The following is a 16,880-nucleotide window of genomic DNA, read 5'->3' on the forward strand; positions in this document are numbered from 1 at the left end:
ATAAGATTAAATAAATGCAATATAGAATTCGAAAATTCTTGTTTCAACTACACGATATAGCAATAACAACCACATTTATTTTAAACCAGCATTATTCAAAAAGTCGATAAAAATTTCAACCTCAAGGTAGAAAATTATCATGTACTATGAAAATGCTTTTTTGAAAAATTCTTATACTTAAGAAGTAAACATTTTTACAAACAAACTGAAGTTTATACCTTTGTCAGTCACCTACCATTCATTCTATTAATTATTTTTTGTAATAAAAGAAAAGATACGTCACTGTCAAACAATTGTCATCTTCGATTAATTTTGATGTTGTAAGAAATTTAAAAAACAAGACTTAAAAATGAAATTTTTATCACATACGCCAATTTTGAGCAATAAAGAGAAATTTGAGCATAATGATAGATTCTATAATAATATTTCCTTTGGTCTTGAATTCCTATTTATTTAAAAGATTTTGAGCTTATTAAATAATTTTTCTTTAAGAAACTGGTGAATACATCCCGAAATTGAGAATCTTGGAACTGAGGATGACATCCCATAATCCAGATTGGATTACAACAAATCAAGAAGGGAGAACTAGCAATTGAGTTGTGAAAGATGATTTTTGTCACTACCTCCAAGTGAGTATTGTCAAAAGAGACTGTAGTTACCACTTTGCTTTGATCATTTGTTCCTTTTAATTCAGTTTTGATGTGTCTTGAATTTATGATGGTGTAGTACAAATTATTTGAAGAAAAATGACAATTTTAGAAACTGATCAATTAATATTAATCTAGCTTTAAAGATAAGATTTTTCAGCCAATTGCAGCTACATTTTTGAGAAAAAAAGATGAAAATGCTGTGAAATGTCAAGTGGATAACAAAATAATTTGAAGGTGCCATGAATGATTTGACAAAGATACTCTATTTCCATAAGACAAGAGTAATCTATTAGTAGATCAATAATCTCTGAAAAAGTAAAGATATTCACATTTTGCTAGAAAATAATTTCAGGGCACTTCCTTCTATTCATCCACTTTTAATATTAATAAAAAAATATTTACAAAAATTTCACAATAATTTAAAGCTTATTAAAAACTTCAAAGTATAAAAAATACAATTTTACATCAAATGTATATATAAGATGAATCAATAAGCAGAATAAAGAACATACAAAAAAAATGTACAAATGCTCTAAAAGTACTAATATTTCCTCTCTAGATCTATATAATATTATCAACAAATCTTGTAATATTACATACAAGGAACATTATGAAATCAAATATATCAGGTCTTGTAAAATTATTTAATTTAATTATTAGAAACAAAAAAGTAAGACTAATTTGTTACCCTCGATTGGTTGCATTTGCTTCCTGCTGCATTATTTCCATTATCTTTTGGCAGGCAGCAGAACAATTTTCTGGTGATCCATATATTGTAATGACCTTAGAATGAGAAAAAATAAACCAATCATTACATCAACCTTTTAAGATGAAGGAACTACATCAGATATTGGATAAGTAAGAGATTCTTATTACATACTTCACAAAATAGCATACATTATATACACACATATAGAAAAATATGCTTATACAAAATGCAGAAAGACTTCAAATAATATATAATACTTCAAAGTAATAACATTACAGCCCCTGCCAGACACTCAAAAGAAAATGAAATGGATTTGATTTGATTTGATTTAACATTTTATAATAATGTACCAAAACTTCTGATGAAACCCTGAACATTCTTTTCACAATTGAGTTGCTCCAACACCAATTTTAATCAACTGTATTTGATTTGGCATTGAAATTCTTAATAAAAATGTTAAATTTCATAACATGAAAGTTACTTTTTTTTTAAGTGCAAGATTTCATTCTAAAAGGTCTTTCAAATCCTCAATACTGTAATTAATTTCATAATTAAAATAGTAGTCCAACTAAATTTAGGTTAGAATATGGCAACTTCAAATTGACTACAGTGAATCTGAATATTTGATTTGGCATGATGTTTGGTTCATTTAATATTCTGCAAGATATCTAATAATGCACAAAGATAATAAAATATTTAGAAATGTTTTAATTTAATTTAGAAAATAAATTTCCATTGTTTAATAATCTTTTCATTCTTTTTTTCAAATACCTTTTAATAAAGAAGTACAGCCAAGTATACTCTTCAATTTAAATGATGATTTCTTAAGTAAAATGTAACTTCATTCTATGCTATATTCAAATACAGTCCTGGATTTATGACTTCTTTAAAAAGGAACAATATTCAAGAACATTAAAATTTCAAAATGCGTATTGAAATAGTTATTGTTCTTTAGATACATATATAATTCAGGTACACTAAATGCAAATTCCAATATGCCTTTCTTTAAATATATAGACAATAAGCAAAAGAGTTCATGCATTCAACTAAGTTCAATGCATGATATTAAAATCCTTTAATACAAGTATTTACATCTGCAAGCCAAAGATTGCAAGATATAAACATCTAATAGCAAATCTAAAATTTATGAAAATACTATTAACTTTATATCTGAAATTACCTGGATTATCTTGAGACTTAATTCTACAAAATAAACTAAGATTTCAACATTCAGAATTTCTACTTATTTCTAACACTGAATATTTTAAAATATCTTTAATCTATCTTAACCTAGTTGTAATTTATATTCTACTGAAAAGTAGAATATAAATTACAACTTAATTCATATTTACAAGTGACATGTAAAAAAAAATTAGTAAAATAGACAATTTTAGGCAATATTTTTAATAATAATCATAACATTAGACCTTTCTTGCTTCTTGCATTTTTTTTAACTACATATATGAAATCAAAAAAAAAAAACTACTTCACGCTTATCAGGGTAATTAGACCCAAAATCATTTTCTGAACTACAATGAAAGTAGAGAGTTCAAATAAAGTAAACGAGCACAAATTTAACCACGCCCTAAAAATCAATTATTAATATTACTCAGATGGAATATTTAAAAATATCTTAAAAACGAACATACTTTTTCAGGAGATCCAGCATTTTCTTTACGATGAACATCCACCCTAAAACATGAATTTTAATATAAATACAATAAAAAGATACAAATTTAGAATTAAAGTATGCTTATCCTAAACAAACTACTCATAAGAAAGCAAATCTTATTGGTTTGAACTTCATAATATGGGAATGCTTCATGACTTTCTTAAAATAATTTTGGAATTCCTTTACCTTATAAATTGACGTCTTGGAAATAATGAAAATTACTAATCTCATGCCAAAGTTCAAAATCATAAATATGACAGTTAAAATTCATTCTGAAAATTGAATTCTGAAAAGCATATTGCCAACATCTGTGATATTATATTTTCCTCTCTCCTCTTCTCAGCATATTTCAAACAAGAATAATGAATTCAAATTACTTAGGTAATTCCAGGTGAGCCAAAACTTTGAAAGTATAAATACATTCTGTTTACCTGGCTCTGGATTGTTGTGTGATCTGGCGGATGGTACCTCCAGCCCTTCCAATAATGGCACCCACCATGTCACTCAGAACCAATATCCTAAAATGTTTAATTGCATACATTTAGGATAACAAACTCCTCAACTTTCAAATTCAGATATTTTCAATATAATATGAACACATCCAACACTTTTTAGAATATTTTGTTAAACACACAGGTTGTTCAAAACAGAACTTAATGGATGTGTCTTTCATCCAATATAAGAACAATGCTTCCCAAATATAGAGGCAAGATTAAAACAGAAGATAAAACACTTTCACAACAATAAGATACTATTTTAGTTTAATTTCACACATGAGGAATATATTCATTATTAATTGATCTTAGTCATGTTTATTAATTCCACATTAATTAATATTATAACAATTTTCTACACTTGGATTGAAAACATCTAAAATCATAATCTGATCTATCATAATTTTGAATGCAAGGAACCTTTTTTTTAAAAATGGCTGCAAATCCAGCTACTTAATAAAAAAAATTATATATAAATTCATTTTAATAGTATTTTCATACATAATTTTAAAATGTATTGTTATATAAATTAATCATACCAAAATTGGAAGAGTTCACACTTTTCAATATGGGCTGCATGACTAGCAATTTTTTTCCAATGTTTGATGCTGGCCGAGACGGTAACTGTTATGACTTGGGCAAGTGATTTTTTCAAAGCATTTTTATTATATGTCTTTTAATCTGAAATACTCTCCTACAAAAACTGAATTCACTGAAAACTGCATTGTCCTCAAAACTCAAACTAAGTACAAACCTTAATGGAAAGTCATTTGATCTGTAGAGTCCAGGACTACTAAAAGGCCGAGGGGGGCCTGTCCGAGACCCTCGGCCACCTCTACCTCTGCCCAATTCCATGATGTGCTCCACCTTCAGAAAAGAGCCTGGTTGGATCTCGTAATTATTGAGTTGCAACAGCGCCCTGAAAAAAAATGTAATACGTGAATTTAATAGAGGAATGAAATTGCCATAACCATGAATCATACCTGCAATTCTGACCACTAATAAGATATTTTCCTTATTTGTAGTAGGATAGTAGGGGTGAAACACAGGCGATTCAAGTGATGAACAATGAGATAAAACAAGAAATTGAAACAGGCAAGTTCTACTGGCATCGCATACTACACAGAATGAGAACTTTTGAAATCATTCAAATGTGGGTGACATAACACTCAACTCAGTGTGTTGAGTTTTAGAAACTTGTTTCTAACGAAAAAAAATTTAACTTATGCCAAAACTTCAAAAAAAAAAAAATTAACTGAATTATATATAAAAATACAAATTTATAAAATTAGATTTCAACTGATGTGAAATGCTACATTAGATTTCATAAATTTAAGTATTCGACTCGTTTGTGGCCAGAAACTTAAACTATATCACCTTGCGATATTTTACAAAATCAAAATAGTTGTTGACAACAATCATATTTTATCTCGAATTACAACGAAAAAAATGCAGTTTTTATTTCATTGTTCCAAAGTTTTAAAAAATTTTGAAGACATACTGATAATATAATTTTCCATTCCCAGGAGAAATACACAGATTACGTGACTACATACAACTAATTTTGGGAAAGGGAAACCTAAAGACTTTTTTAAATATATATTTTGAGCAGTACTTGAAATTATTCGAATAAAAACTACAAAACGTCAAAATTTTCGAAAATTATTCGTACAATACTTTATATAAGCAGATTATTGTAATCATTTTTTCTGGTTAATATCTTGACTCACTAAATTTAGGTATATTAAAGTTTATCTGAGGGCAACACATATAATATTGAAATGAACTTGATAATTTCGAGCCATAATCAGATGATGGGAATCGTATCTGAGCTGGATATTGCCTCTTCAAACTACTGCACCGCATTTATGGGATTAACAGTCCTGGCAAACGTTGTATCAAAAAATTTAGATTGCAAAAATAGTTATCTAAATTTATAACACTATCTTTTTGATAGTGTTTAAATTACTTTTAATTCTTGGCATGAAATACTATAATCAAAGTCTTGAAGGTGGTGCATAATAAAGCGTTTTTGCCAAATATTTGCTAAACTGCTACCATTGATTAAATCCAGCAGGAGTTCTCAAACTTACACATTTCCTCTAATCCAACAGGAGTTGTCTAAAACTTACACATTTCCTCTACTAAAATGTATTTGTATATTAATAATCACAATGCCCCGCAAATAATAATGAAAAAATATTCAATTTCAAATCAGTTTTTTTTTTTTTTGGAACAATTGCTGGTGTGCACTTTTTACTTAAATATCAGAAAAGCAAATAAGTATTTTTCCTTTTTTATTTATTCATTTTTTTTGACCAATAGAAACTAAGATTTGGCATCGAACTACAACCATAAAACCGCAGGATAAATTTCACATCTTTAAAATCACTGTCTTTTTCTCATCATGTTTATATGTTAGTAAAGTACAGACCAACAAATGTTCAACCCCTTGAAGCATCCGGTTTCAAATTTGGCATATCTATATTTAGATGATAAATACATGCATTAACTTTATTCCATCTAATCCTCTTCACTTTGCAGTTATTCGGACAAACTAAAAGCTTCCTCTGGATGGATTTTGTTCAACATGTAATAGAAATCTGCAGATCTGACGTTGAGCATATACTAGATTTAATTCGTCTAGTTTAAAGCAGTTTTAAGTTATTGTATTCATATAGAAAATTTCAACTATGTATTTTTCGGATTCAGGATATCTGAAACTTTCGAAATTTGACGATAATAACGTATCTATGTATACACCATTTACAGAAAAAAAATATGTGCGTTTGGAATTGCAAATAAAACCCTCACCCCCTGTAAAATCGACTAAAGGGGGTATAAAGAGCTTAATCTGACTATCAACAGCAGAATAGATCTTTCTATATATCAGTTTAACCAGTAATGAGAGAATCTAAAGAAACTGAATAGAAATAATTTAATTCATAGAATTAAAATCTTACTGTTGAGCTTCTGCTTGGGTCTCATATGTAGCTACTGCATTGTAGACGTTCTGTTTTGAAGCACCTGAAACAGAACCATGGATCATAATTTTTTAAAGATATTTATCTTACCATTAAAAATAGACATATCTATCAAAGCTGATAAAAGCCAGCCAGGTTATTCCTCGAATTTCCTTGTATATTTCCATAAAATGGCACATTGTACAGAGAAATTCAAAACAAAGTGAAGAATCGAAAATAAATTTTGAAACTGCATCTCTTTCCACTGACTTTAGATCCAAAACCTTTTACTCGTCAACATTTTTTGACTTCAAAACCACGAGTCAAAAAAAATTTGGTCAAAAAAGTCACACACACACAAAAAAAAAAAAAATTGTGAAAAGTTTCAAAATCGAAATTTTTAAAGCACAAATTTATTTTTGGGATTACGCTTGTTTGTGATCAGTACAAGATTTGCACAGATTAGTAGGTATGAAATCTGATATGCGGACTTTTCACCATTTGCTTATTTCTAGCGAATTTCCGAAGAAATTTGTGAAAGAAATGTTCGTCGCGGTGGCGGTCTTCTAAGTAGACAACTACCTAAGCCACAAGTCAACTGAAAACTTCCATTTTTATAAATGCTTGAACAAGTTTTAACAAACTACTAAGTCTATGAAAGAAATTATTATAGTATTAAGACGTTATCGAGTATAAATAGATTCCAATATGTCTCATTACGTTCATTAAGTTATTTGTACAGACGTGAATACTGAGCAGTCTACAGTAATAAAGGAATTAAAAAACACATTTATGAAATTAATAAAACATTAAAATAAACCTTAAGAATGTACAGTGATGTGAAATTAAATTTTGCTATCCTATTAAAAGAAAAGAGCCTTATACACAAAGCAAAATATCTAAATTCGTCTGGTTCACTCGTCCATGATAATACGATAAAAAAAATACATAGCTCAGTGAATAAAATTAACCATTTGCGCTGTAAAGAGGTGCTGCGCACGTCGGGATGTGTTTGTCACACAATCGCCACCAACGTGCGACCCACATTCAGCAGGCAATTGCCACAAACAAAAATAATATTCTGAACCCTCCGAGCGAGATTGTTTATCGGAACATACTCTTAAGTCGAAAATTAATCCATTTAAAAGATATAAATCTTTTTACGATTTCTATAAGGTATCGGATACTTTGTGTGGCCTCAACGCGAATTACAGTGGAATGTTTTGACACGCGCACCTATGAATTCCTAGCCACCACACATGGTTAAAGGCCAGCAAAAGCATTTTTAATGTTTTAAGGATTAAATTAAAATTTTTGAATTCTCAACATCATTTTCATTGAATATTTATTTTATTAATTTCCTGGAGATGACATTACACCAAAACGTTTAAATTTGACAGCAGCTTTCAAAATCAACTTTGATTTATTTTTATATTACATTAAGAAAAAACAAGTGGTGCAATTGCATGGGCAATTTGCCATGCAAATTTTACAAAAAGCGACAATATATATTGACGCCGTATGCTTTTAAACAAGGAAGAAAAGCGGCAGCCTTTTAATCAGTATTCCACCCAGCAATATCCATTTCTTGAATTACATTGTATAAAAGAAATGAAATCCTTTTTGGCCACCTTCAGCCTTAACGTTGAAGGTGGTTCCATGGTAAAAAACACAAAACACCACTTTGGTGGTGACGTTAAGTAGATGCACAGACTTCTTGTACCATGGGTAATTATGGTATATACTCCCTTTGGGCGACCTTACTACCAGAACATAATGAAACTTAGAAAATGCAACTTAATATTTTTCAAACCTTAAAATCAATATAATTAGAATTGTTTTCATTAAACTGATAAAAATTCCCGTGCGATAATTTTTTTTCGTGTTTTTTATGTGACTTATTGGTGAAATAAAAATACGCCGAAAACGCCAAAACACGGCTTAATTTGTAAATAAAAGATTCGAGATGCACGTTTTCAGCATTAAATGTATTTTTCTGCCATATTTCGTAATTAAGTGTTAAGATTTCCAGCAGGAAGACTAATTTTCAATAATAAAGAAAAACATTAAAACAAACTACAGTGTTGCATTACATTTCTTCAGTAGCTTTAATCTGCTAACATTTCGCGCAAAATCGAGGTAAATGAAATCGGGTAAAATTCATCGTATTGTCTACGAAAGGAAGACTGCTTACCTTTCTCGCAGTGCTGGAAGTTTCCAAAATTAGATAAAAAACGAGTAAACTCATCCCAAGGATAGTGATCAGGAATATTGTTTATCTGGATGACGCTGCCTCTGTTTCTGGAAAGGAATTAAAACGGCAAGTTTTTAAGATATATTGAAAAATATGAAAACTAAGGGAAATGGGAAGTTTTTTCTCAAGTAAAATTAAATATCCGATAGAAAATTTTAGACATACGGAACGGATGATTTATTTTAATTATAGAACAATCGAAAAAATATTTCTTAAAGTATCTTAGTAGCAAAACGAAAATGTGATGCTATTTAAAAGTTCATAATTACAAATCGGTACGCTCAGATAAAATAATTCTGGTTAATGTTACTGCAAAATTAACATAATTTAAGAGAATAGGTTTAATAATTACAGTAATTTTATTTAATATGCTAATAATAAAAATTAAAGAATATATCGTGCAACTTGAAAATCTAAAAAATATATTTTACGTAATAAATAGCCCCTGAAGATTCATACAACTGAGCCGAAAAATTAAAGTTTAACAGATGTATACTGCTTGTAAATATTGCTGTATAAAATTTCATACGATTACTTATTAGAATGCATTCTATGCATATCGAGATTTGAAGAAAACACGTTTCAAGAAAAAGCAAAAATGTATCGTAGGAGCGTGAAGTCTAATTACATGAATTGAATATGTATTAAGATAATCTTGTAATATGTTACACCTTGCCACGCGATTTTGTTACGACTTATCTCATTACATAGTTTCGGACATGTTTGTTGATTAACGAAATATTGCGATTAGTATAAAAAAAATTTCATGCTCAAGAACAAATATAAATTATTTCCATTTTTAGATAAGTGTTTTTTTTTTCTCTCTTTTTGCAAATCGATACATACAACTCAAAGATGTATGCTTGTACACGCGAGCTTCCAGTAGAAAAAAGTAAAAATATAATCGTTCCCTAATTTTATTTTCTTATGTATAAAAAACAGCATGAATGAATTTTATGAATTGTGGCAATCGATTTCATAAAAAGAAACATCACTGAAAATTTATATATTTTTTTTCTTTGAGAGAACTTTAAAGAAATAAATCTTTAATGTATAAAATAACAAATTTAAATTAATATATTTTGTTTTATTTTTAAATTCAGAAGCATTTTATTAAAATGAGGAAATGGGGATGTTGAAAAAATTAGCAATAACGTCTGCCCGACACTCAAATTTTATAATTTAGCAAAAGATACGTATTCATAATAGTATTCAAAACTTAGAGGGGGGAAAAAAGTTTACATGAAATAAATTTTAAAAAATTCCCAAAGACTATATTACAATAGCATCGAATACTTTATATATGTTAACAAAAAGATTTCCAAGAAATGAAAAATTTTAATAAAATATGTATTAACAATAAATTAGTTCTGGATTATAATACAGGACCAATGTTCCACATCTCGTATAAGTCAACCATATAACTCTCCGACCCGCCCGAAGGCACACGGATTTAAACCATAAAACTGAATGACCGGACCGCCGCAGCAGCAACATTGGCGGGAACTGTGGTTGAGTCCTAAGGGCCGTCACCGGCCACGGTACAACCCTCCCCGGAGGAAGTACGTCCCGTCATCGATGGGAGGAGCCAGATCCCGCACCTATTAGTGTACCCTCCAGGGTGGCGAGATCCAACCACCATGCCGGAAGCATCTCATCCTCATTCCGAGGTGCCCCCCGGGGGGTCCACATCTAGTATAAAGTGACTTCGAATACTAAAAAATTCTCACTTTCGTTTTCGTAACAAGAAGTAAGATAAACTCGACGTCCGAAAAAAGTAAACAAAACAATCGTTAATTTTCGTTTGAATAAGGGACCCATTAAAGCAGAATATCAGAATTGAGCCTTCATTACGTTGCCTCTTCAATCGAGCGCAAAAACAAAACTATTTTCCTTTACCCTTTGATTGCTGTGGGAGCATATATGCTTCCAGCAAAAAGCATCGGTGTGAACTGTGAGAGCAAACACGTCCGGTGCAAGCCGCCAGTTCAGACCCCAGCGATCGCTACTGCCAGCCACACGCCGCTCAAGCGAAACGTTTCAACTTGAAGCAGTTACGAGTCAACGGGTTAATTATACCGCTTAACATATTGAAGGGCGGGGGGAAGCAAACGAAGGTTTCCGGACTTATATACACAACAAATCAGTTGTGAAAAATCTTTGTCATTGCATTTAAATATTAATATAACCAACTTTACAGATCCTAAGTTGTCTTGACTATAAGCACGAATGCTAAACAGAGCCTACATAAAAAAAAAAACGGTGAATTAAATTATAATACCATGGGATTATCATTGTAATACCATGCAAACATGAAATCGCCGTGCTGCCTTTTTCGTCCCATTTATTCGCTCAGATTGACTTTTGAAATTATTAAATGATTAATATGGAATACATTAAAACACATTTCACCTTGCTAATTTGACAAGTTTGAAAAATAAGAATTCAATTAAATCAGTTTACTGTAAATTAAAAAGTAAATATAGTACAAAGTAAAAACCTACAAAGTTAATGATTAGTAAAAACACGCACCGTTTGCTTTGCAAATGTATTTGTGGACGAGTTTTAATTCCATCATAGCATTTAAAAATATTGTTATGGATGGTGCATCAAAATAAATTTAAATGTTTTTAAAACTAAGGGAAGAAACCGTCCGGAAATAAAATTAATATAATTAACAAGGTAATTTTTTGGAGTCTTAAGACTTTTGTAGGGTAATTGTTTCGGAAGATATAAATATCAATTTCTTTAGGTAAGTCCTAACGATTACTTATCTGGCGATGTTTAAACCTATTTTTACGCTCGCTTAAGTTTTTTATTTGAAATCAATTTTTTGATTTCTTTTTATCTTCTTTCTCCTGATTGAAAACAGTTTTAGGTTAAAGTGCGAACTATCTATTGTACATTACTAATAGTATTTTGCAGCTTCATTAATTAACTAAGGGAAGCATTGAATTCAATGCAACTGTAAAAACGTTCAATGAAGCAGAAATGTATGACGGTTTCTTTACATCTGACTGTTGCCATTCGACAATAAATAATAAGCGCAACTTCTGTACGAAGATATGTTAGCGTTATATTATATACTGATAAGCATATATAATTTAAAAATAAAGAACTGGTTAGCTGATACATAACAATCAATACAATTTGAAGCAGCAACCAACAAACGAGATGCATGAGAATTATAATTTTGAATTTAAGGAATTTCTGAGATATGACGTAGATTATCTGAAATTTCGGCCCCCTCCTATCTTTAAATATAAACATCCCGCCGCCTGGTGAATAACTGGTGAAATGAATTATCGATATGATTTTCATTGAAGTTTAATTCGACTTACAAAAAAAAATGGAATGAATTAACGAATCGATAAGAAATGTCCAGTAGCAAAATAAATTCTCGATCCTCCCCCCCCCCCAATCCTTTGAAATTCCTTCATCTTTCCTGGTTTTCACGTGCGGTTGGGCACCAAGTATTAACATGCTTTCTCTAAGATCAGATTTATTGGAGAATAACAGGAAGTCAGTTAAAAGAAAAAAAATCCCATCCTAATTGGCACATTAGGAAAAGAAACCGTTGAAAAAGAATTTGACGTTATAATAAATTATTAGTCTTTCATCCTTTCAGATAAACTGAGAACCAAGCATGCTTGGGAACTAAACACTGGGAGTTCCATGTTATGCTGACCACCTAACCGGGACATATGCCTTGCACCCCAGGGCCCTCGGTCAAGAAAGCATATATAGATACTGTAGGTCTTGGCCCACATGGACAGCCGTGCCACTAAGTTTAATCATAATTTATGGAAACAAGAAAAGAAAGTATAAGGGAAAAGTAAAAAAAATAAGTCCAATTTCAAATAAGATTCAGAATATTTGTCTTTCCCCAGCTTGCGGAGATGAGCACGGAAACTAACGCTAGGATTCATTATATTAACAATTCGTTTAGAAGCCACACAAATATTGTTTTGAGACAGACCAAAAGATGAGACAGAAATCAGATGACGAGGGTAGCATCTCAGCTGACATCCCCTCTATATTTCTGCACCACGCCAGCAGGAAAACGTTTGGAAGACCAGATTCGCTTATACGGAGTTTCTTCGATAGAATCGGGTTTCAAAATTGGAACCCGGCTTCCCCAAAACCTCACCGGACCATTATTGCCTGCAGCTCTAATGAAGAATAGCCTGACTGCTTAATTTGCAAAATGGGGGTACGAAATGTGTGCGACTGGAACTAGGCTGACATTCATTTGCTTTCAGATACAGACTGGCCTAATTTTATCTTTTACTGCAAACCACTTGAAACCATTTATTATCAGAATGTCAATTACCAAAATAAATGGAATGAGAAAATCTTAAATATTGTTTTCATTATTACTATTTGCCTTTATCAGTTACGACTTGTTTCTTGTCCGGGAAAATATATTTGGGGCTATAATCAACAAAATTGGCGAATGTTTTTAACGTATATTATTTAACTGTAAAAGACGGTTATAATCAAAGAATCGCAATTACATTGAAAAATAATAATTCCAAAAGTTTTCACTACCCCGGCGCCACCTAGAAAAATACTTCCAATGTTGAAACAAATTACCGATTTGAGGGATGCGTCACGGAATACTTGAACACAAAATTCTTAATCTCCGGTTGTAATAGACGATATGAGTATTGACACCGCATTACGATTACTCAGTAAGTGATTGTGCATAATGAAGATGACTAGCAGTTACAGTGAGCAGTAAAATAATGTTTCAAGAGAGATAGCAAAGATTCAATTTTATACAAGCATTTCCCATGACAATGATAACATTTAATTGGTTGCATTAAAATCATAAAATATTAAAGGCATTACAATACGAAGCAAGGCTGGTAATTCATACCAGAACTCTTAAATATGAAATGAGGTTATTTCATGGGCCGATTTTAAGAAGACGCTAGTTGGTGACAATAGAAAAAATATAACAGGCTAAACTGATTTTTTTTACAATTATTGACTGTACTTGAAAATAAAAGAAATGTAAAAACATTTTAGCATTAAATTTAAAATATTAGTTTTAAATTTCATTTCAGACTTAGTCATTTCTAATAATAACGGTGTGTATGCACATCCTTTTATAATACCAATTTGCTGAAATTCGGGAAAAATATACTCAATCAATTTCCTTAAACATTTTATGCATACTTTTTAAACAGATTTTATAGTACAATAAAATTCAAACTTTTTATTCACAATTATATTGTGCGACTTCTTTCATTGTTAAAAAAAGGGGGGTCTGCTTATCTATGTATTTATTAAAGAAACCGTATGTTGCACTGAAGAGAAAGATAATGTGCAATGAAAAGACAAGACAGAAAAGATTCTAGGACAGTTTGCGTTTTTAATTATACTTTGCGGTCATAGGACCATTGAGATGGTTCATTTGCACAATAATCAAAAGCGGCAGAAGGTTATTACACGGCATTTATATCTATTATAATTTGATGCCTAAAAATTGGAGAACACCGAGCTATGCTTAAAAGAATTCACTGAAATTCAACCATTATTCCCTTATCAAAACGAAATTACCGCAAGTTACTGCACTTGCAGTTTGTTAAATTTTAAGACGGTAGAAGGGGGGGGGGGGAAATGCACGACAATCTTTTGGAAAACAACGATTTTTTTAAATTAAATTGATTTTTTACCTAAATTGATTTTTTAATTTAATTCTTTAATTAAAATTTCAAGAAATTCAATTTAATAGTTCAAGAAAAGTGACTGTACTGTGTCACTTTTTTAAAGTACGAAAATAGCAAATTTGGAGGCTCTAAATTCAACAATCTCTAAAATCAAGCGTGTATTTTCTACCTCCCTCTTTTGTAATTGAAAGAACAGAATTTATAAGTGCCTTTACACGATTACAATTTCTCTAAATTCAGATTCACCCTTCATGTGCATCAGACAATGCGCGTAATTTCTAATAAATTGTAAATTTATGTTCTCAGTTTTCACTCCAAAATCAAATTCGAAAACAAGCTCAACATGAATTTTCAATTCGCAATGCAAGATATTCCAAAACAGAGCCTCGATTTAGATTAGATCAGACTTGTTTCGATTTCGTGTGTCACTCGAGCTAAGCGATATAAAATTTAACGTAATTACTACCAGTAATAAAAGTATATCAATAATTTAGATATCATGGTCCTGTACATGGCAGGTGATAGGACCTAGAGCTATCTAATTTTTTAGAGATATACAGGATTATCCAAAAAGGAGGGGTGGGGTTAAATCTTTACTTTTAATGCACGGCAATAGATAGACGCAGCACTGAATAGAAGAGCGCTCCAAGTTCTATTCTACGCATTCAAAACAAATTCCATTTGACATGGAAAAAACCATCGAATTGTAAATCCACTTCTTCCCTTCCGTGATACTGGTTCCTGGTTATAAACTCAATAATTCCATCTTGCAGATCTTAAACAGAACAGTGGCCGACATAGGTTTCAAACAGCCATAACATTGGTTGGAAAATTAAATGCTTCTGCTTTTGGATAATTACAGTCGAAAATGATTCGGATATGCTCAGCACATATGCGAACATCTAGTGTTTTCTCCTCCCCCCTCCCCTCCCCTCTCCCAGGGGGCATCTCGAGCATAAGAAGCTTCCGCATGGTGGTTGGTTCCCGCCACCCTGGAGGGTACACGAAAAGTTGGGGGTCTGGCTCCTATCGATGACGGGACGTACTTCATTAGGGAAGGGTTGTACTGTGGCCGGTGATGGCCCTTAGGACATTCCGCCACATTTCCCGCCAGTGTTGCTGTTGCGGCGGTTTGTCCTTCTGTATTTTTTATTCGTTTGCCATTGGGCGGGTCGGAGAGTCAGTGATATGACCCCCTCCCCTCTTCCAACGCATACGAACTCATCTACGAATTTCTTCCAAGTGCAAATCAGTTTATGACGAAGCAACTATTTGATGAATTTGCAAAGATATGAAAGTTAAGACGCAACAATAGATTCATTCTTCGTATACTGCAGCGCACAAAATGATTTTTCCTAAGACATCTTTTTGTCACAAATAAAAACAAACCCCCACCATTCTCACCCTCTTTTAACAAGACAGCCCATTTACGAACTCATCCGAGATTTTTTACAATTTTTTCAGCACATTAAAAGCCGGTTAAAATCGAAAAAATGACTAGTTATCCGTTAAGATAGCATGAGCATTATATGCATATAACCTTTCGAACGAAGTGTGGTTTGGGTTCTAGGAACCAAATAAATATTTGGACTCAAATATTTTGCACGCTTTTTTTCCGACAGACTAACCAAAATTTGACATTGAATTATAATTGTATTTAAAAAAATCAGTTCATTTCATTTATTTAAATCAATGAGTCTGAATTAATTATGTTTTACATGCATTTAAAAAGACAGACCAACAGATGGTTAACTCTTTGACGGATCTGATTTCAAGTTTGATGCTTATTCACATTTCGGATGTTAAATCTGTGTACCAAATTTTATCCATCCAAGCTTTGTTTTCTGTTTATCATGTTTGCTTGTAAGTGCTCAAGGCATTATACTAAACTACGATGTTTCAGGCTCGATATTAAAATCACTTTTCAAACATCTTTTTTAAACCCAGAGAAATAAAGTACGAATTTATATCGCACGTTGCAAATGAACCGAGACTAACTTTATTCGTAAACTGAAGGCGGGCATTCCGATTATTTTCGAAAAGCAAACTTGAATTGAATGAAAACGGCACGATCAGCAAAACCCAATGTTATTTTTCAGTTTTAAAATGGAATAGCGGTACTCCTCTCTTGCGTTTGATCACTTTTTATCAGGCTTCAAATCTTTTCTGACTGAACGGACCACTTATAATGGAAAAGCGTTATTTGATTGATATTTAACTGTTTTAGTGCAGACAGAAAACAATGCCAAGAATGTTAGACCAATTTGAGGAATTTGCTAAGGTTTGGATAAAAGCTCATACGAAACAAAACACAAAAATGCAACATTACGGAATAAAATAAAAATAAGTATAATAGTACAGAATAGTTGAAATAAAACTGACGGTACTCAAACTCGTAGCTCTAACTTTACTAAACGGGTCCGAATGAAACTTCATTTGTTATTTAAAAAATGGGGCCGA

The 16,880-nt window shown here is 31.5% G+C and overlaps 1 protein-coding gene across 5 annotated transcripts in view; it reads right to left on the minus strand.

Moving 5' to 3' along the window:
* The window catches only part of LOC129988733 (insulin-like growth factor 2 mRNA-binding protein 1), a 56,332-nt gene that overhangs the window by 8,687 nt on the left and 30,765 nt on the right, over positions 1-16,880 (minus strand). For all 5 annotated transcript variants that reach the window (XM_056097004.1, XM_056097003.1, XM_056097005.1 and 2 more), the window contains exons 3-8: positions 8,683-8,789; positions 6,489-6,552; positions 4,280-4,444; positions 3,463-3,549; positions 3,009-3,051; positions 1,339-1,433 (exon numbers count right to left, since the gene is read on the minus strand). In XM_056097004.1, the coding sequence (XP_055952979.1) occupies positions 1,339-1,433; positions 3,009-3,051; positions 3,463-3,549; positions 4,280-4,444; positions 6,489-6,552; positions 8,683-8,789 (561 nt within the window). The remainder of the gene's footprint in view (positions 1-1,338; positions 1,434-3,008; positions 3,052-3,462; positions 3,550-4,279; positions 4,445-6,488; positions 6,553-8,682; positions 8,790-16,880) is intronic.

Source organism: Argiope bruennichi, chromosome 10, assembly GCF_947563725.1.
Source record: "Argiope bruennichi chromosome 10, qqArgBrue1.1, whole genome shotgun sequence".
Lineage (NCBI taxonomy): Eukaryota > Metazoa > Arthropoda > Arachnida > Araneae > Araneidae > Argiope > Argiope bruennichi.